Source organism: Nicotiana tomentosiformis, chromosome 8 (assembly GCF_000390325.3).
Source record: "Nicotiana tomentosiformis chromosome 8, ASM39032v3, whole genome shotgun sequence".
In the NCBI taxonomy this organism is placed as follows: Eukaryota; Viridiplantae; Streptophyta; class Magnoliopsida; order Solanales; family Solanaceae; genus Nicotiana; species Nicotiana tomentosiformis.
Genome location: NC_090819.1, coordinates 62,653,420 through 62,676,007, shown reverse-complemented (window position 1 = coordinate 62,676,007; position 22,588 = coordinate 62,653,420). Strand labels below are relative to the sequence as shown.

Here is a 22,588-nt window from a genome sequence, read left to right as displayed (position 1 = left end):
TAGGAAAAGCAAGTGAGGATCATCATACTGATGCGCCTTGATGCACTCAAATAAGGACGACCGGGACACAACACAAGCTGGACTCCGAAATATCCAACCTCATGAACCGATTGTCCAAAGCCTGAACAACCAATGCAAATGGTCTCTCCCCAACTGGAATATAAGCAAGCTCCCCATACTCTTAGTCTTCTTACTCAAAGTAGCAGCCACCACAATGGCCTTTCTCGGATGATAAAGAATGGTGATATCATAGTCCTTTAGTATCTCTAACCACCTCTCTTGCCTCAAGTCCAGATCCTTTTGCTTGAATAAGTGCTGGAGACTCTTGTGATCTGTGAACACCACACAAGACATGCCATAAAGATAGTGCCGCCAGATCTTAGGCGCGTGAACGGTGGCTGCTAACTCTAAATTTTGCACTGGGTAATTCTTCTCATGGGGATTCAACTGACGTGAAGTACAAGTGATCACTCTCCCCTCCAGCATCAACAGACACCCAATGCCAATCCGTGAAGCATCACAACTGACTGCGTAAGAAGCTGATTCCGAAGGTAAAACCAGAAACTGGACTTGTAGTCAAAGCGGTTAGACCACCTGAATGGGGAACCCTTCGTCGTCAATCTAGTCAATGAGGCTACTATAGATGAAAACCCCTCCACAAAACGATGATAATACCTAGCTAACCCAAGGAAACTCCAAATCTCAATAGTAGTAGACGGTCTTGGGAAACTCTAAACTGCCTCAATCGTCTTAGGATCTACCTGAATTCCTTCATTGGACACCACGTGGAACATGAATGCCACCGAATCTAACCAAAACTCGCACTTGGATAATTTAGCATATAGCTTCTTCCCCCTCAAAATCTGGAGTATGATCCTCAAGTGTTGCTAATGATCCTCCTGGCTGCGTGAATACACAAATATATCATCAATGAAAACTATCACAAAAAGAATCAAGATAGGGTTGGAATACGTTGTTCATCAAGTGCATAAAAGTTGCTGGGGCATTAGTCAGCCAAAAAGACATCACCAGAAACTCATAGTGACCATAGCGGGTCCTGAAAGCCATCTTCGAAATATTTGAAGCCCTGATCTTCAACTTATGATACCCCGATCTCAAATCAATCTTCGAGAACACACTAGCACCCTAAAGTTGATCAAATAAGTCATCAAGGCATGGTAATGGGCACTTGTTGTTGATAGTAACCTTGTTCAACTAGCTGTAGTCAATGCACATCCTCATAGAACCATATTTATTCTTCACAAATAGAACCGGTGCACCGCAAAGTGACACACTAGGCCTGATAAATCCTTATTAAGCAACTCCTGCAACTGTTTCTTCAACTCCTTCAACTCTACTGGTTCCATGTGATATGGTGTAATAGAGATGGGTTGAGTGCCCGGTACAAAATCAATACCAAATTTAATATCCCTGTCGGGTGGCATGCCTGGTAGGTCTACAGAAAACACATCTAGGAACTCCCTCACTATTGAAACTGACTCAACAGCATGAGTATCAGCACTAACATCTCTCATGAAGGCCAAATACGCCAAACACCCCTTCTCAACCATCCGTTGAACCTTCAGAAAAGATACCACTCTACTAGGAACATGATCCAGGGATCCTCTCCACTCTAACCTCGGCAACTCTGGCATAGCCAACATCATGGTCTTAGCGTGATAATCAAGAATAGCGTGATATAGTGACAACCAATCCATGCCTAAAATTACATCAAAACCCACCATGTTGAGCAATAAGGCATCAACTCTAGTCTCATAACCCCCAATGGTAACCATACACGACCGATATACATGGTCCACCATAATAGAATCACCCACCGATGTTGATACATGAACATGCATATCTAAAGAATCATGAGGCATATCCAAATAATGAGTAAAGTATGATGACACATATGAATAAGTGGAATAGGGCCAAATAATTCTGAACCATCTTTGTGGCACAAGGAAAAAGTACATGTGATCACAGCGTCAAAAACAACTGCCTCTGGCCTGGGGGGAAATGCATAGTAACGGGCCTGACCACCTCTTCGCTGACCTCATCCTCTAGGGCGACCTCAACCCATACGACCTCCACCCTGAGCTAGCTGAGCGGGTCATGTAGCAACTGGTGCAGGAGTCATAATCTGGCCCTCCTGCTACACTGGATATCTATAATAGTGGGGGCAATACTTCCTCACATGCCCTAATTCCCTGCATTCGTAGCAACCTCGAACCAGGAATGACTGTGGGGCTTGAATTGGGCCCAGTGAACTGGAATAACCACAGGAAGAACTCGATACTGACTAACCCTGAACTGATGGAGTATAGTACGAGCTCTGAGCGGGAGTGCACTGAATGATGACTGAACTAGGTGAGCATTATCAACTATGGCTAACTGACGAACCACGAGGAAACTGACGAGCTGCCTGAGCAGGTGTAATAAGACGAACTCTATTGTGATGTGACTGACCCTCTCCTCTTGCTCAAGCATATGAACCTGCTCCAACCACCCAACAATTTCAACCACCCGGTCAAACTTAACATTCGTCCCGGCCTCTCAAGCCAAACTGTAACATAGATCATGATTGAGGCTATCAATGAACCTCCTGATCCTCTCTCTCTCTCTCTCTCTCTCTCTCTCTCTCTCTCTCTCTCTCTCTCTCTCTCTCTCTCTCTCTCTCTCTCTCTCTCTCTCGGTGGGAACCAACCACACTACATGACGTGCCAAATTTTTGAATCTCATCTTGTACTAGGTCACAATCATATATCACTAGCGTAGGTGCTCAAACACCCTATGCAGTTCCTCTTTGCGAGTCCGTGGAATAAACTTCTCTACGAAGGGAACTGAGAACTGATGTCATGTAAGTGGTGCTGCGTCAGTTAGCCGGCCTGACTCATAAGTCTGCCACTAGCTGTAGGCTACCCCTGTCAACTGAAAAGTAGTAAAGGCAACTCCACTGGTGTCCACAATACCTGCTTTGCGATGAATTCGACGACACCGATCCAGAAATACCTGAGCATCCTTTAATGCTCCTCCGTTGAACTCGGGAGGATCAAGCCTCTTAAATCACTCCAACCTCTTCTGCTCCTCATCAAACATAGTTGGGCCAACCTCGGCCCGAGCAGCAATAACAGGCTGAACTAGCAATACCCTATAACGACCCGATCGATTATTTGAGCATTTGCACTTTACTAAGTGGTTTGAGGGCATGAGTAGCTCATTATAATGTATTATGACTTGTGTGTATCAACGGTTTTGGTTTTTGGGTGATTCAGAATTAGTTTGAAAGAATGAATTTCATGTTTGAAGCTTTCAGTTGGAAGAGTTGATAAAGTTTGACTTTTAGAGTATTTGATCGGAGTTTTGATGGTTCTGTTAGGTCCAGATGGTAATTTTGTACTTGGGCGTATTCCCGGATTTGCATTTGGATATTTCTAGAAGGTCTCGACACTAATTGGCAAAAGTTAGAAATTTGAAAGTTTGGAATGTTCATAAGTTTGATCGAGAGTTGACTTTGATAATATCAGGTTCGGATTGTGGTTTCAGTAACAACAATAGCGTTGTTATGTCATTTGGAACTTGTGTGAAAAATGTGAGTTCATTCCCAGTTGATCTAATATGGTTCGGCACGAGTTTTGAAAGTTAAAAGTTTAAAAGTCCATTAAGTTCGATTTGAGGTGCTATTCATGGTTTTTATGTTGTTATGCGTGGTTTGAGGCCCCAAATAAGTCTATGTTATATTATGGGACTTGTTGGTATGTTCGGACGGGGTCACGAGGGGCACTAGTGAGTTTCAGATGAGTTTTGGATCATTTCCATGTTCTTCGGCACTGTTGATTACTGGGCATCTTGTTTCCTTGTTCGCGATCGCGGAGAGTGGATCGCGATCGCGATTGCGTAGATTTGTTTGATGGCTGGGAAAATTTTTCATCGCTTTCGCGAGTCTAGAGATGTGTTCGAGAAGGTTTAAGCAATTGTTCATCGTGTTCGCGAGTATAGCGACGCATTCGCGTAGAAGGAAGCAAGGCCTGAGGATGTCAGGTGTTTGATCTTCACGGTCGCGAAATATGGAATGCGATTATGTAGCTCTTGGGGGATTGACCACTACATTTGAAACTGAGATGTTGCGTTCGCGTAAGAGGAATTGCAGCTGGTAGGATGTGTTCTACGCGAACACGAGGAGTTTTTCGCGTTCGCGAAGTGTAATAACTAGGTAGACTTTATTAAATCCCATTTCGAGGGTTAGAGTCATTTTATCATATTTGGAGCTATGACTCGATTGATTCTGTGGTACTGTGTAGTTACCTAATCTTGTTTCTATCCATGAAATTCCTACGTGCTAGAGTAATTGAGTTGTGATCATGTTAGAAACCATGTTTAGGCTATATACTTATTCTGTTGGGACCCACTGAGGTCATTTTTGTTGTTGAGTTATTTGCTAAAATTGCAATTACATACTCAGTCATATTCATTCATTTGCATATCATATCTCAGTCATTGTTATCATTATTGTTACATCATGTTATCATTGTTTGGGTTGATTGGCATTAGATTTGTAAGCCTAAGAGACTAGAGAGATTGATGACTAAGCTGAGGCAGAGGGCCTGATTTGTGAGTGATATTGATGGGATCAGGTTGCACGTCGCAGGGAGTTTTATTAATTTATGATGGGATCCGACTGCACGCCATAACAGGTTTGATTAATTCATGAAGGAATTGGGCTGCACGCCACACCAGGTATTATTGATTCATAATGTGATCGGGCTACACACCGCAATAGGTTTTAGTAGCGCTTGGGTAGGATCCGCCCCTCCGGAGTTTGATATACCAGTAGTGAGCGCAAGTACCAATGAGTGCGAATGCCGAGTGCGAGTGTCGAGTGCGAGTGCCGAGTGATTGGGAGGTGCTAAGTGATTGAGCATACTGAGTGAGGTTGACTACTCCGAGAGCATGAGCACATCAGTTTGTCACAATGGTGCATTACATTTGACATGCATACTTGGCATGTAGGTATAGAGATGTATTTTCTCATGATGTACGGTATTTTGACATTGATTACTTCACATGCACATTGACATGTAGGCATAAGATGTACTTTCCTCGTGCTATTTGAGAATGAAATATCTTATCTGTTGTTGAAATATTTTGGGAAAAATCATTATTTTCTGATACACTCATACTTTGGTAATTTCGGTGAAAGATTTGGATTTTACTATTATACCTGAGAAGCATGCCTATTTTACGTAACTATGAGCGAGCTGAGCATCATATCTTTGAGTATTACTTGTATTGTTTCTATTATATTGTTACGAGTTATTCTTGGAAGTTGGTGTTGGACTCTGACCATTGGCCAAGCTCGTCACTGCTTTCAACCTAAGGTTAGGTTTGTTACTTATTGTGTATATGGGATCGGTTGTACTCATACTACACTTCTGCACCCTGTGTGTAGATTTTGGAGCTGATGTTGTTGTGTATGGCGGGAGCTGGCACTGAAGATGAACTTGCATTCCGGTTGCAGCTGCCTCTTGTTCATGGTAGCTTCAGATTTATAAAAATCTGTTTATGTACATTTCGAACAGATAATGTATTTATTTCATAATGGCCTTGTAAACTCAAAATCTTAGAAGCTCATGATTTGTAATACCAGTCCTTGGTGATTCCTTGTATAAAAGTTCAGTTGTATTATCATTATTTCTCTTGTTAGATCTCATCAGAAATTGGATTATTATTAAATTGGCTTACCTAGCGGGTTGGGTTAGGTGCCATCACGACTAATAGGATTTTGGGTCGAGACAAGTTGGTATCAGAGCTCTAGGTTCATAGGTTCTACGAGTCATGAGAAGATATCTAGTAGAGTCTTGCGGATCGGTATGATGACATTCATACCTATCTTCGAGAGGCTACATGGCATTTAGGATAAAATTTCCATCTTTCTTTCCTTATCGTGCGTCATTAATTCAGCTTGAAGCGTATCTTTTTGAATTCTTTCTACCCACTCGTATGCGCATATGAGTGCTCGATATCAGTTGTGCATCGATGGCTTGTGGATTCCATAGATGAGCTGCGAGATGTGTTATATGCAATTTGGTAATGGGCCACTCTAGAGGACTTGAGGCCCAGTTTGGACGCATCTTAGGCTCGGTAGTTTCAGTTGTGTGAGCATGTGCTTTTGGACTTTTATGTCTAGTGGTGTCTCTATGAGTGGGATTGGCGGCTTGATGAGTGGTTGGATGGCTATATGATGAGTAGGATGTGACTGCGGGATGTGTTCAAATGGTTTGAATGTGACGGGAAGAGTTTCCTAGATATGTGAAAAGGATTATCGGATGCTCAATTTCTGTGGATGTGTCATACAGTCTTGAGTTACAAAGGTTTTTGAGAGATTCTTTCGTGTTATTTCATTTGCGAAATGAAGTAGATTTTCATGTCTTGTTAATGAGTTCAGACTCAGGAAGATTAAGTGATTGCGTAGTAGTTGTGGCTGTGAAAGGGGTACAGTGAAATGCCAATTTGAGGCTAAGCAGGTGGGTTATCTCCTGCGGGGTGGTCTACGGATGTGTGATCCTTATGATGTCGTGTGGTGAGTTTATTCCTACCAGTGGGTTATATGTGTTGATATTGGAGTTTGGATCGGTTGTGAAAATTGACCTGACTATCACGAGGATTAATGCAAGCATAGCAGATGGTTTGAGGTATTTTATGGTTTGTTTTGCATGAGCTTGTAAAGAATTTAGTTGAATCTCACTACGGGATTATGGCAGTAATAGAGTATGGGTATTGTCAGTTATTGTTTGTTTTAGTTTATGGCTTTGAGCCAAGTGGGGGAGTCCACCATCAGTGATTAGATTGCATAGTTATGTGTTGTATTGGTCGCAGTCTGAAGCATACTTGTGGATTGGTTATGACCTGCAGATGTTGGTTTTGAGGATGACTTGAGCAAGGAAATTTCTGGATACGGGTTGTATTACACTGTATGGGTATATTGAAATCATGGAATGATTTGAGTTGTTATTCGTGATGGATGTAGTACGCATGGAGTAGAAATTTACTCGGTTACGGTAAGGTAGGGTTACCTCTTCAGGTGTTGTTATACTAATGGGGCACAGTTCATTCAATCCATTTGAGCGGTGCATTTGAGATTTTAGTGAAGTGGTTGACTCTCAAGAAGGTTCTAATAGATTCAAGATTCATATGTGGCATTTGAGAATTTTTCGGATTTGTAAGTGGCTAAGATCTGATATTTGCATCGGAGGGTGTCGAGACTCGCGATATTTCTATATCATTATGGATTGTACATTTCAGTATCAGGAAGGTGAAGAAAATGACTTTAGATTCACACAAGGTCTCTTCATAGTGGGTGTCTCGGTTATGGTACTTTTGGAGTGCTTAAGAGGGAATACAACGGCTTGTGGGCCTTAGGGCGGTGTGGTTTTATGCTAGGATCTCTTGTGGTGAGCTTTGGGTAAGTATCGTGGTGTTCTAGAAAGCAAAAGTGTCAACTTGAGGGTAATTCGGAAGGAACTCGGAGAAATAGGACAACTTGGTAGTAGGTTGGATCAACACGGTAATGGATATGATCGGTTCTTTGGGTACTTATGATGTGGTTAGACTCTACAGGGGTTTTGTGGCAATAGTCTTGTGTTTGGCGACCTCCGTGGCTTGGTTGAATTAGAGAGATTCAGTTTTGATGGTTTGGTTATGTGCAAATGGGTTTTCAAGAGTCCTCGATGGTTTTTACCACGGTATGAGATGGATATTTCCTATCGGTATGAGGAGCATATTGCGTATTATGATTTTCTCCTGGATGGGATCAAATGGAAGGTTTCTGACTGATCGAGTATGTATTTTGTTGGTGACTCAGAGTTGATTATGAGGTTAGCGTGCTTTTCATATGATGGCATGATAGATGCGGTATGTTATGTAGGATTGAGATTTGCATATGCAAGGTCATAGTTTAGTTTTGAAAGGAAGGTCATGAATTCTTAGACAACATGAACGATTTTAGATGACTAGAAGGATTTTAGAAGGCACATTGTGTTTTGACTTATGGATGCCTCATTGGTATTGCGGCACTCGCTTGGTCGATCGACTGTTGATGTTCAGTTTTTGCTATGTGGTATGGAAAAATTATAGAAGTATTTCTCGTGGGGATGATTATGTATGAGATGTGTGTTAGACATTCGAGTGGTGGAGTTAGGATATAGGCTATGGTAATTCAGGTGTTCTATGGATTTGGAGACTGGGAGTTCTCAGAAGCAGATTGTTAGGGGGTTGCAGACTGTGAAGATGTGGCCATTGTGGACTTTTGGAGGGACATTTATCCATTTGAGGATGACCAGAGTGGATTTGGGGGGCCCATTGGTATGTCCAATAAAGATGTGTATTCTACACCGGGTCAGATTTGTTGACTCAGCACCGTTATTGTTGAAAAGTGTGTCATTCAGTTAAGAGTTCAGCTTGTTCGTGTTCTGATATATTCTATGTGTTACTCTTATATTCTACGAGGGGTTGTGATTTGTTGGTTATATGCACACCTGATGTGGTTCTGTTTGGGCCTTGTAACGAAATTCGAGCGAAATGGTTATTGGGGTGTTGAATGGTTGACTGCGCCTTGGTTATGGTCTTTTCAGGCTGTAGTATATTGTGTTATTTTCTTCTCCATGGTTATGGTCATGCGCTTCGTGTACTTGATGTCTAATTGCGTGTAGTTGTTGAGTTTGAGCATTGTGACGTTAGGTATTTCATATGGACCAGTGTCTGGATGGGTCACGCATTGCAGCGGGGCTATGATCCTTTGTGTTAGGTTCATGTGTCTTGGTCCTACTATGTGTGATGGGTTCATAGCATTACGTTGGGGTGGTACTCATTGAACTAGCGGGACATTCGAGTTGTTGCTTGTTGGTGCAAATATTGCACGATTGTGACTTTAGGTTGTGTTGGTGTGGCATGTCAATAGAATAGTTGTGTTTGATGAGATGAGGTCACTGGACCTAGAATGGATACTTTCGGATTCAATTGTGGTATATTGGGGGGATAATATCGGAAGTCGCCTTAGAATTTGGCTTTGGTTCTTGATGGACAAGAGAGAACTCCATGACTTGTTGATCTGATGAGTGGTTATAAGTTTTTGCGTGTTTCTTTCATCATCGACAGTGTACGAAGTTTTTGGAACAAGGTTTTATTTGATATGAGGTTCATTACCAGTATCGGGTTTATTTTAAACAGCTGCGGTGATTGGAAATTATTGCTACGAGTATGCGAGATATGTGATATATCATGTGATTTCATCTTGGGTCACCCCCGAGTATGTGCATGGTAAGGTTACACAGCGATTTGATGACTTTGGAACGACTCTGGGCACGTTCGAGGACGAACGTATGTTTAAGAAGGGGAGAATGTAACGACCCGACTGGTCGTTTTGAGCATTTGCAATTTGCTCAGTGGTTTAAGGGCATGAGTAGCTCTGTATTATGTATTATAACTTATGTGTATCATCGGTTTCGATTTTCTGGCGATTCGGAATTAGTTTGGAAGAATGAATTTTATGTTTGAAGCTTTAAGTTGGAAGAGTTGATCAAGTTTGACTTTCGAGTATTTGACCTCAGATCAGAATTTTGATGGTTCTGTTAGGTCCGTATGGTGATTTTGGACTTGGGCGTATGCCCGGATTTGCATTTGGATATTTTTAGAAGGTTTTGGCATTAATTGGCGAAAGTTAGAAATTTGAAGGTTTGGAATGTTCATAAGTTTGACTGGGAGTTGACTTTGATAATATCAGGTTAGGATTGCGGTTTCGGGAATTGGAACAGTTTCGTTATGTTATTTGAGACTTGTGTACAAAATTTGAGTTCATTCCGGGTTGATTTGATATGGTTCGGCACGAGTTTTGGAAGTTAAAAGTTCATTAAGTTCGATTTGAGGTGTGATTCATGGTTTTTATGATGTTATGCGTGATTTAAGGCCTCGAATAGGTCCGTGTTATTTTATGGTACTTGTTGGTACGTTCGGACGGAGTCCCGAGGGGCTCGGGTGAGTTTCAGATAAGTTTCGGATCATTTCCATGTTCTTTGGCACTGCTATTTTTGGGCATCCGGTTTCCTTGTTCGCGATCGCGGAGAGTGGATCCCGATCGCGTAGAGTTGTTTGATGGCAAGGAAAAATTTTCATCGCATTCGCGAGTCCAGAGATGCGCTCGCAAAGGTTTAGGCAATTGTTCATCGCATTCGCGAGTCTAGCGACGCGTTCGCGGAGAAGGAAGGAGGGTCTGAGGATGTCAGCCCTTTGTTGTTCATGGTCGCAAAATGTGGAACGCGATCGCGTAGCTCTAGGTGGATAGACCATCGTGTTCTTAACTGAGATGTCACATTTGCATAAGAGGAGTTGTAGCTGGTGTAATTTGTTCTACGCGAATGCGATGATTTTTCTGCATTCGCGAAGTGTAATAACTCGGCAGACTCTATTAAATCCCATTTCGAGGGTTAGAGTCAATTTATCACATTTGGAACTATGAAGCTCGGATTGAGACGATTTGTGACACGATTTTCACCACTTGGATTGAGGTAAGTATTCTCTACTCAGTTTTGATTATATTTCATGAACATATCTTCATTTTTGGCATTTGGAATATGAATTTCAAAGCGAAATTTTGGGGCTTGTCTAAAATTTCAAAAAGTGAATTTTTGAGTTTTGAACATCGATTTGGAGTCAGATTTGAGTGAAACTAGTATGGTTGGACTCGTAATTAAATGGGTAGTCTGATATTATGAGTTTTGTCATATTCCGAGGTGCAGGCCCGGGTGTGACCTTTTAGGTTGACTTTGAGTAAATGTGTAAAGATTCGACCTTTATCATTTGGAATTGTTTCTTTAGGTATTATTTGATGTATTTGAGTTGCTTCTGGCTAGTTTCAAGTCGTTCAGAGGTTGATACGTGCGGAATGCCATTTCTATTGTATTGTTTGGCTAGCTCGATATTGGATTCGACTTGTTCGAGGTAAGTAACACTTCTAAACTTAGTGTTGAGGGTATGAATCCCTGAATATACGTGTTATATATTGGTGTTGATTGGCATGATATTTCTGAGCCTGAGAGACTGAAGAGATTGATGACTAAGTTGAGGCCGAGGGCCTGATTGTGAGTGATATTGAGGGGATCGGGCTGTACGCCTGATGCAAGATCAAGAAAGCTAAAAATTCAAGAAATTCAAGAAGTCCAAGAATCAATTCAAGATTAGGATTTCTTAATTTTTGTTTTAGTAGGATTACATTTATAGTTCTAGTCAAACTAGGATTGTTAGTTAGTAGTCCAATCCTACTAGAATTCTTTTTTCCATTTTAGTTAGGATAGGTTTTCTTAGCCTTATTCTTATCCTAGTTTAACTAGGATTAATTTTCCTTAATCTTATCAATTTTACTCATTGTAAGGCCTATTTAAAGGGCTTAATATGCTGAAAATAATCATTGGTGATTAGTTTTTCTAAGCTTTTGCTTCAAAAACGTGATTGATCTTTTATTTCATTCATCTTCCTTTATTCAACGTTTCTTGCAATCTTGCGGGATTGAGAAACGTGTAGGTGAGGTTTCTCTCCATCTTACATTCTTCTAACGTGATTTTGAAGAACGCTTTCGCTAGTTTTGTAAAAAACTTTAGCAGGGTGCTTTTGTTTTTCTCTCTTCTTTGTACTTGAGAGGTGCAAAACCTTGGAAGTACATCAAAGCCTCAGCGAGTTTTATTAATTTATGATGGGATCCGGCTGCATGCCGCATCGGGTTTGATTAATTCGTGATGGGATAGGGATGCACGCTGCAACAGATATTATTGATTCATAATGGGATCAGAATACACACCGCAATGAGCGTAGGTACCGCAATGAGCGTAGGTACCGCTGAGTGCCCCTCCGGAGTCTGACATACCAGCAATGAGCGTAGGTACCGCTGAGTGCGAGTGTCGAGTGCGAGTGCCAAGTGATTGGGAGGTGCTGAGTGATTGAGCATGCTGAGTGAAGTTGACTACTCCAAGACCATGAGCACATGAGTTTGTCACTGTGGTGCATTACATTTGACATGCATACTTGGCATGTAGTAGGCATAGAGATGCATTTCCCCATACTGTACGATATTGTGACATTCATGACTTCACATGCACATTGACATGTAGACATAGAGATGTACTTTCCTCATGCTATTTGAGAATGAAATATCTTATCTGTTGTTGAATGTTTTTGGGAAAAATCACTGTTTTCTGATATACTTATACTTTGGTGATTTCGGTGAAAGATTTGGATTTAACTGTTATACCTGAAAAACATGTCTTTTTCCATAACTATGAACGAGCTGAGCATCATATTTTTGAGTATTACTTATAAAATTTTTATTATATTGTTACGATTTATTCTTGGCTGTTGGTGTTGGACTCTGATTATTGTCCAAGCTCATCACTACTTTCAACCTAAGGTTAGGTTTGTTACTTATTGAGTACATGGGGTCGGTTGTACTCATACTACACTTCGGCACCCTGCGTGTAGATTTTGGAGCTAATGTTGCTGTGCATGGCGGGAGCTGGCATTGAAGATGAACTTGTGTTCCGGTTGTAGCTGCCTCTTATTATGGTAGTATTAGATTTATAAAATTCTGTTTATGTATATTTCGAACAGATAATGTATTTATTTCATAATGGCTTTGTAAACTCTAAATCTTAGAAGCTCATAATTTGTACTACCATTCCTTGGGGATTCCTTCTATAAAAGTTTAGTTATATTATCATTATTTCTCTTAGTAGATCTCATCGAAAATTGGATTATTGTTAAATTGTCCTACCTAGCGGGTTGGATTAAGTGTCATCACGACTAGTATAATTTTGGGTCGTGACACATCCCTAGTGTTTGATAACCCTGAGCTAGCTGCTCCGGCGTACCGGCGGTATGATTCTGGGCTCCTCTCCCAGCCTATGAGGTAGGTGGTGCAACTGGTATCATACCCGACCGAGCCAAGCTCGTGTACACACTTAAGATCTAAGCTAAAGTCTCCTGAAGATTAGGTATAGCAATATGCACCGCCGTTGTCTGAGTTGGTCCATCAGCTCAATAGTATTTGGAACCTTCTCCTCCGCTGGAGCAACTGGTGGCTCCACAGGTGCTGCTCTAGCTGCAATGCGAGCCCCACCTCGTCCACCTCGATCATGACCTCTCATGGCCCTGACTGGTGGCACTAGTGCCTGATCAGCTCAATGTGTACTCACAATCTGTGAGAGAATAGAAGAGTAAAAGTTCAAACTTTGGAATTAACAAATCTGCATGACAGGAATGCAAGTAAGTGAAGTTTCCTAATAGTTTGGTAGCCTTTCGAAGATAAGTACAGATATCTCTGTGCCGATGCGAAAGACTCTATTAAACTTGCGCATGACTCATGAGACCTAGCAACCTAGTGCTCTGATAACAATTTGTCACATCCCAAACTCCTTTCGGAACCGTGATGGCGCCTAACACTACTTCCTAGGCATGCCAATAGTTTCACAATGACAATGAACTCAATAAGCAGAAATTTATAAATCTCAACAATGGAAATGTCATGAAATATCTGAGAAAATAACGATAACATAACTACACCCATCCCTAAGATCCGGTGTCAACGAGTACATAAGCACTATAATATCTCAAAATACATAGCTAAATCCTCAATACGACTATCTGAACAATAGAACAATAATAACATAAATAAATGGAAGAGAACTTCAAGGTCTACAAACGAATAGCAGCTACCTCGTAGTATCTACAAGCTGGTACCAATGCAACTCTAGCAATCACCATGCCCAAAAGTACTTTGATCTGCACATGAAGTGCAGAGTGTAGTAGGAGTACAACCGACCACATGTACTCAATAAGTAACAAACCTAACCTTAGGTTGAAAGCAATGACTAGTTTGGAAGAAAAGTCAGTGTCAAACACCAATAATTAGGAACGACTCATAATATAATGAAGATAGTAAAACATATAACTCAAAAGATAACATGTTCAATTGTTCACAATTATGGGAATTTAGGCATGCTTTACATATAAAACAGTCAAAGCCCAATACAGATATGATGTTTCATTTAATAGCTAGCATAAGGAAAGTGCATCTCTATTCCTACATGTCAATATACATGCCAAGTCAATATCATCTCAGTGAAACAATCAAGAACTCAATACACTCAGCCCACTCACTGTGCCTGGGACAAGTGCCCCTAGTCATCACAACCACACTGAGCACTGTACGGGTTCCTGGCACAAATGCCTCTCACCAAAGCGCATATATAACCTTGTGCGCGTGCTCACTGTGAATACCATACTCTGGAGGGGGCGGATGTTTGCCCAATCGCTAATCAATATCACATAGCCCAATTGTGGGGTCTGGTGCACGCGTTGGCCCTAATTAGTACCACTTAGCCCAATACAAGCCTAGCGTACGCGTCACCTCACTATCAATACCAAGTCGATCTATGGCCCAAACTCGGTCATCAACCGATCAACTCTCTGTTACCACATCTCAAAGTACTCAGCTCAATAGTGTTACACGTGTGATGCATCAACAACATGTGATCGCAACTCAAATTGAACTTAATAAATTTATGAACTTTCAACTTCTACAACTCGCGCCGAAACATATCAAATCAACCTGGAATGACGTAAAATTTTGCATGCAAGTTCCAAATGACACAACAGAGCTATATCAACTCCCAGAACCAAAATCCGAATCCAATATTAACAAAGTCAACTCCCAGTTAAACCTCTCAACCTTCAAACCCCTTCAACTTTCCAATTTTTTGCCAAAATGCATCAATTCAACCTACAGACCTCCAAATCCAAATACAGACATACGCCTAACTCCAATTTCACCATACCGAGCTATTGGAATCATCAAACCACCATTCCGGAGTTGTCTACACAAAAGTCAAACTCCAGTCAACTCTTACCGCTTAATCTTCTAAAACAAGAATCATATTTCTAAACCAATCCTGAATCATCCAAAAATCAAACTCGCCTACACACGCAAGTCATAATACATAATACGAAGCTGCCTGAGACCTTAAGCAATCAAACGGGATGCTAATTCTCAAAATAACCGATCGGATCGTTACAAAGACCCTGTCGTGTTCACGAAGAAGGATTTCGGGGGAAGGCAGTTTGTGCATCATGAATGTGGTACCGCTGGGCAAAAGTATAAGTAAGGTAATTTTGGGACTTAAACTCATTATTTTATATTTTGAGCCCTGAATTTGGAGAAGGGCGTCTTTTGAAGGGGATTTTCACACAAGCAAGAAGGTAAGTGATTCCTATTCAATTTTGATATTATATGTTTCTTTTGCCATGAATTTTTACACATAGATTATGTGATTTGGAAGAGAAATTTGGGGGTTTTGGCCATGGATTTGGAGAGTAAAAGCTGGAGATTTGGGGGCCGATTTGAGGTAAGATTTGGATGAAACTTGTATATTTTGACTCCTATTGGAATGGGTAATCAGGATTTGTAAGTTTTGTCAGATTCCTAGGTGTAGGATCGGGTTGAATTTTGGTTGACTTTCTATATCTATATAAAGATCGAAGCTTTATTATTTGGGGTTGTTTCCTATGGTCTTATTTAATGTTATTGAGTTTTCTTTTGGCTAGAGTCGAGCCGTTTGGAGGTCGATTTTCATGGAAAGGCCTTTTTGGAGTATTGATTTGGCTTGCTTGAGGTAATTATTTTGCCTAGACTTGGTTTGAGGCACTCGTTTCATGAAGTATTATTGATGGCTACACGCTAAAGGTGACGCACATGTGGCAGATGAGCGTGTGTACGTGCAGCGGAGTTTTATGCATGCTCGGGATAGTGCTTAGGCTAATTTATGCCATGAATTGAATGCTAAGGGTCTTACTAGAATTCTTCTTATATTTGTACCCCCTTGTGAGTTATTTGCGTCATGTTAGAGATTATGTAGTTTAATATCATGTTCAAACTTGATATTTGCTATTTGTGTGGCATTTTCGCATAATCTGAGCCATGGTAGTACACCTCACACATGCATACACCTTAGTATATCACTTGTATTAGTCCATGAACATGTGATTTGATATTTATTGTTCGTATATATGTATTCTTGTATATGCATTCTATGAAATATGGGCTGGTTGGTAGCACGTGAGTGGTCCGTATGGGTTTGAGCTACGATAAGTATGTGAGTTATATGAATGGTTATTATATATGGCACGTGAGTAGTACGTACATCGTGTGGATAACGATCCATCCCCCTAGGATCGCCCTTCTGTGTTTCTTTCTTGATGGTGTACACGCAGTATGAAAAAGTGATTAGTGTTTAGGTTTTTGCATCTTTTCTCTATTTGAAATTACTTTGGGTGTATACATGTTTTATCGCATATTTTCTCTATATGCCACCTTTTAAAAATGCATACATGCCTCTTTACGCATATCTTCTCTATATCCTATTTGACTGGAAGGTGAAGGCACGGTACATATCTTCTCTATATGTTAACTTGTGGACATTGATTTGATCCTTAATGCATACCTTCTCTATATGCTAAGTTGTTAATGGATACGAGACTTGGTACACCTTTACTATATATACCGATTTGGTTATATCTATGTTTTACACTTAGTCTGGTAGCATTGCTTGTACTTGTGCAATTTATAAATTGAGCAGCTTGTTAGTGAGTATCATTGGTAGCTCTTGCCAATACTACCTCGTCGAGGTTAGTTATGACACTAGTTGAGTACGTGGTTCGACCTATTGTTGCTACACAACCCGGGGAGAGACCCGCGATGTCAGTTGATGAGCTGAAGAGATTGGACAGGTTCACCAAGTAGTTTCCCACTCACTTTAGCGGTGCACCTTAAGAGGATACCCGGGACTTCTTAGACCATTGCCATGAGATTTTGTGCAACATGGGGATAGTGGAGTCCAACGGAGTTGATTTCATCGTCTTTTAGATGCATGGTTCTGCCAAGAGGTGGTAGTAGATATATGAGCAGGGCAGGCCAACGGGATCACATCCTCTCATATGGGCTCAGTTTTCGCAGTTGTTCTTGGGGAAGTTTATTCCCTTCACTCAAAGACAGGAGTTGCACTGTCAGTTCGAGTGCTTGCAGCAAGGTATAATGATCGTCACTCAATATGAGACTAGATTTATAGATTTGTCTTACCATAGAGCTATTGTGATCCCTACTGAGAGGGAGAAGGTGCAAAGGTTCATCGAGTATCTTAAATATGGCATCAGACTTCAGATGGCCTGAGAGGCCGAGACCGAGATTTTTCTTACTCAGGTAGTGGACATCCCCAGGAGGATTGAGTGCATTAGAGGCCAGGTAAGAGAGACGACCTCTGATAAGAGGCTACATCACATTGAAGTGTATAGTGGTGCCTCGTCTGGAGGCGGGGTTCCTTTGGTAGAGTCTATCTTATCAGGTCAGTACAATCAGCCATGTAGGTCGCACAAGGTATATCAGGCAATCGCGCTGCTTATGGGTCTCGTTCTAAGCAGCTAGCATTTAGTGAACCTTCAAATCCCATTAGTGCAACATCGATTCAGAGCAATTACAGTGGCTATTTAGGCCGTTTGTGTCAGCCTCAGATTCAGCAGCCATGTCAGCCGAGAGGATGTTTTGAGTGCAGGGATGCGGGTCATATCAGGAAGTATTATCCTAGGTTGCAGGGCAATATGTCACGTAGGGTACTTGTGCCATGATTCCGGCAGCGGTTTCTCAACCACTCTCTCAGCCAGCTAGAGGTGGGGGTCAGGTAGCCCGAGGTGGAGGGTAGATAGTTAGAGGTGGAGGCCAGTTAATGAGAGGTCACCTGAGAGGTGGAGGTCAGGTTAGTAGGGCTTAGCCTCATTGTTATGCATTTCCGGGAAGGTGCGAGGCGGAGTCGTTCGATGCAGTTATTACAGGTATATCTCTGTCTGTCATAGAGATACTTCCGTGTTGTTTGATTCGGGGTCTACATATTCTTATGTGTCTTCATATTTTGCTTTGCATTTGAGTATGCCTCGTGATTCTCTTGATGTTCTCGTTTTTGTATCTACGCCGGTTGGAGATTCCATAGTAGTTGATCGGGTGTACCACTCTTGTATTTTTACTATTAATGGTTTTGATACTATGGTAGACCTATTGTTGTTGAGTATGGTGGATTTTAAGGTCATTGTTGGTATAGATTGGTGTAACAACTCGGTCGGTCGTTTTGCGTATTGTAGCTTTGTTTCCCCTATTTGATGCTTTACATATGTGTATGTGTGGTTACATGACTTTCCGGGGTGATTGGTTTTGCTTCATGGAGGATTTGGAGTAAATTGGGACACTTAGTCCCAAGGTTGGACGCTTAAGTAGTTAGAGTTGACCGGAGTTTGTGTTTTGTGTAAACGACTCCAGAATGGTATGAGTCCAGGTCCGCATTCGCGTAGGCTTGAGAGCAAGTGAGTCGCGATCACGAGCCTAGGGCCACGTTCGCATAGAGTGTTTTGGTGGAGCTGGAATTTTGTTCTCCGTGATCGCAAGAATGGTACTGCGATCGCGATGCATATGCCTCGGCAGAATAATAAGGTACTCTATTTCAAGGGTTTTGGTAATTTATCACATTTTGTGTTATAGAGCTCGGATTTGGGCAATCTTGGAGGGGATTTTCACGATTTGGATTGGGGTAAGTGTTTTTTACTCGGATTAGTCCATTATCCATGATTCCATCCTTGTTTTTAGCATTTAATTGATGAATCTAAGTAAAGTAGTTGGGAATTTTAGTAAAAACATTTCTAAATATAATTTGAGGATTTGAACCTCGATTTAGAGTCGCAATTGGCTTAAATTGGTATGGTTGGACTCGTATTTGAATGGTGTTTGGAATTTGTGAGTTTTCCAGGGTTCCAGGGTGCAAGCTCGGGTTGACTTTTTGTGTTGACTTTTTGATCTTGGTAAAAATCGAAGCTTTGTTGATTGGGATTGTTTCCTACGGTAGTTATGTTTAACTAGATTTGAGCCGTTAAGAGGTCAATTCTTGCATGAAGGGATTTTTGGAGTATTGTTCAACTAGTAGAACTTCTGGGGTATGGTACCCATAAGCCATCTGCTCTGGGTATGAGTAGCGGGAGTCTGAGTCCTCCCCCAGCCTAAGAAACGGCTGGTGCCATAGGAAGCACACTGGCCTGAGCCATACTCTCCATGAAACAAAACATGAGGACTAAGGTGTCCTAAAGCACTGGAGTAGCAATGAGCCCCTATGGGACCTGAGCTGGTCCTACCAGCTCAACCTGACTTGGAACCTCACCATCCTGAACTATCTGAGACTCGACTACAGGTGATGATGTGTGCGCACTAGGCTAAGCTCTACCTCTACCTCTACATCTGTCCTTGCCCCAGCACCTACCTCTGGTAGTGGCTAAAACTTGGGGCTTCCGCTCCTGCTCAATTGTGACGAAGCATGTGTTCTCACCATCTGTGAGAGAATAAGAGAAGAAAGATTCAAATTTCATGATAGAACAAAGTCACACGATTTAGAAAGAAAGAAAGTGAAGTTTCCTAAAGCCTTATAGCCTCTGGAAGATAAGTATAGACGTCTCTGTACCGATCCTCAAGACTCTACCAAGCTTTCTTATGACTCGTGAGACCTATGCAACCTAGGGCTTTAATACCAACTTGTCACGACTCAAAATTCCAACCATGTGATTGTAATAACTCCTAACATTCGATTTCTATGCTAACCAACATTAGCACAACAACTAAGCAGTTTGATAATAAAAGAGACATTAATAATAATAAAAGGTGAAATAGCACACATGTATAATATATGTACGGCCAACGCTCTCTAAGACTATCTCCAGAATCTGGTGTCACAAGTACATGAGTCACTAATAATTCTAAATACATGTCTGAATTGCAAAGCACAACAATGTCTGGTACAATACACACTAGTAAAAGATAGGAAGAGGAATCCAAGGTCTGCGATCTCCAAGAAGCACTACCCCAAGTCTCTTGCAAGAAGATGGTCCGAGCAATCACCTCTGAATGATGTTGGGACCTATACCGGATATGCACAAGAAGCGCAGAAGTATAGTTTGGTACAACCGACCCCATGTACTTAGTAAGTATCGATCTTAACCTTGACGAAGTACTGACAAGGCTATGGCAGGACACCTACAGTAAACCTGTACGAGTAATAAGCAGCGAAGCAACAACAATATAGAGAAACAGATAACTTCATAACGAACGAACTAAAGAAATAGATAAGAGAGGGCCACATAATAACATCACATCACAGTCTTGCATCAAAACACGGTAGCAAAATATAACAACCAAGATTTACCACAATGCATCTTTTCCATTGCGGCGTGCAACCCGATACACATATCAATACCAATACCGTTGCGGCATTCAACGCGATCCAAATATATAATAATATTATTGCGGCATGCAAACCGATCCAATATATATACTGTTACGGCGTGAAACTCGATCCAATATGTAATAATACTATTGTGGTGTGTAACCCAATCCTAATATATAATAATACTGTTTCGGCGTGCAACCATATCCAATATATATAAAATAATACTATTCCATTGTGAAACCATATCCAATGTACAAGCAACAACCAAATATGGCGAATCTCTTAACATAACCAAAAAAGGAACTAAAACGCATAATTCTCTAAGGCAATCTGATATAACATAGTGGAGTGAAACACGAAACAAATAAAGGCAATAAGGCAAGTAAAAGCATGAAATAGTAGAAGCATCTATCCATTAACATGCGGGAGCATATAACAAGTAAAGGCGGATAATAAATAAAGGCATGAATAAGTGAAAGCATGTAACAAATAAAGATATGTGATAAGTGAAGGTATGTATACAACCAGTAAAGACACGTATCAAGTAAACACCCATAACAAGTAAAAATATGGAATAAATAAAGACATGGTATAATTAAAAATATATAACAAAGTAGTACACCTCGCATGCTTGAACCTGACAATACATATACACTTGTCAACTTGCATATATACCGTCCCCATACATAATCACGGGGCAAATAGACCAATCAAGTCATAATTCTCTCAAAGTAAGGTTAACCACGACACTTACCTCTTTCCAAAATAAGTTCAACAACTCAACATGGCTTTCCCTTTCGAACAAACCTCCGAACCACTCAAATCTAGTCAATTATTGTTCGAAAAAAGTCAAAACAAGCTTTAGAACTCACCCTCATACGAAAAAGGTTCGATCTTTAAAATAATTGAAAAGGTCAACCTGGGCCCACGTGGTCTAAATTCGAAATTAAGATCAAATCTCGATTATCCATTAACCCTTGAGCCCGAATATGTAATTTATTTTGAAATTCGACCTCAATTTGAGGTCTAAATCTCAATTTTATAAAATTCCGAATTTCTACCCAAAACCCCAATTTTTACTCTATGAAATCCTAGATCAGATAATGAAAATTAATGAAAAAGTAATAGAAACTGAATGAAAACTAGTTAAAGTAACTAATTTATGAAGTTGAAGAAACTACTCTCCAAAAATTACCTATATGGAGTCTTGGTCTTAAAAATGGTGCAAAAGGAGCTAAGTTCCGAAATCTCAATCTTTTACCCAGTTGCAGGTATCGCAATTGCTAATACTTATTCGCAATCATTCGCAAATGTGAACCACTGATCGCAAGTGCGACCAGTGCTTGAGCCTCCCAGTTGTCGCAAATGTGACCAAACCTTCGCATTTTTGAAGGTCCAACCCCTCGCAAAAGCGAACAAAGCTTCACATATGCGAAGCTATCTAGCCACAGCCCTGTGTAGCAAAGGTGACAAAATCATCGCATGTGAATTCCCCCAGTTTGCAAAAGCAACATAAACTTCGCAAAAGCGAAGTTTCCCTGCCTAACACACCTCAATCAATCAATCCGAGCCCCTCGTGTTCCCAATCAATCGTGATCCAATTCGAATGTTCACACAAGTGTAATAACATCAATCAAACTCGCTCGCATGATCAAACATCAAAATAACATCCAAAACCAAGAATCGATCATAAAAATTTTGATTTTTCAAAGTTCAAACTCATTTTTCCAACTTTCCACATAAAAGCGCTGAAATGACCTCGAGTCACCCGGGACCCCAATCAAACATGCGTACAAGCCCAAAATATCATATGAACCTACTAAAAATTTCAAATATCGTTCCGAGGTCGTTTATCAAAAATATTGACCGTCGTCAACTCTAGCCATTCTTCAAAGTCAAAATCACATTTTCTTTAGAAATTAACATTTTGACTTTCTGAAAATCGACACGGACCATGCACGCAAGTCATAAATCATCAAATTGAGCTCTGAAAGGTCTCAAAATATTAAAATGGGAGCTAGTATGCAAAACGACCTATCAGATCATTACATGTATCTTTTTCAACTTGCTCCTTGAAGCAAGACTGTCTGGTTATCTGAATTCCATTATTTTCTACAGTTGCTTAAAGTGATTGCTATTCCGCTACATTGTCTTGTAGGCTGGTATTCCATACACTGCTCAATTCAGTGAAGACGCGACCACTTTTTTCCCTTGATGGAGAACTTAGCGGTACTGTTGAC

At 40.9% G+C, this 22,588-nt stretch overlaps 1 protein-coding gene across 1 annotated transcript; it reads right to left on the bottom strand.

Annotated features, from left to right (window-relative positions):
• Positions 1 to 834: 834 nt before the first annotated feature.
• On the bottom strand, positions 835 to 1,796 carry LOC138897578 (uncharacterized). The gene is made up of 2 exons (XM_070183563.1): positions 1,296 to 1,796; positions 835 to 903 (listed from the first exon to the last, which is right to left on the bottom strand). The coding sequence occupies exons 1-2, from the start codon at positions 1,794 to 1,796 to the stop codon at positions 835 to 837; spliced, it is 570 nt and encodes a 189-aa protein (XP_070039664.1).
• Between the last annotated feature and the right edge of the window lie 20,792 nt (positions 1,797 to 22,588).

Excerpts from the sequence above, each read along its gene's own strand:
- LOC138897578 (XM_070183563.1), bottom strand. The coding sequence starts at position 1,796 with ATGGTTACCATTGGGGGTTATGAGACTAGAGTTGATGCCTTATTGCTC. Across the intron at positions 904-1,295 it reads ATAAGGATTTATCAGGCCTA|CCAGGAGGATCATTAGCAAC; the intron begins GTGTGTCACTTT and ends GTATTCACGCAG.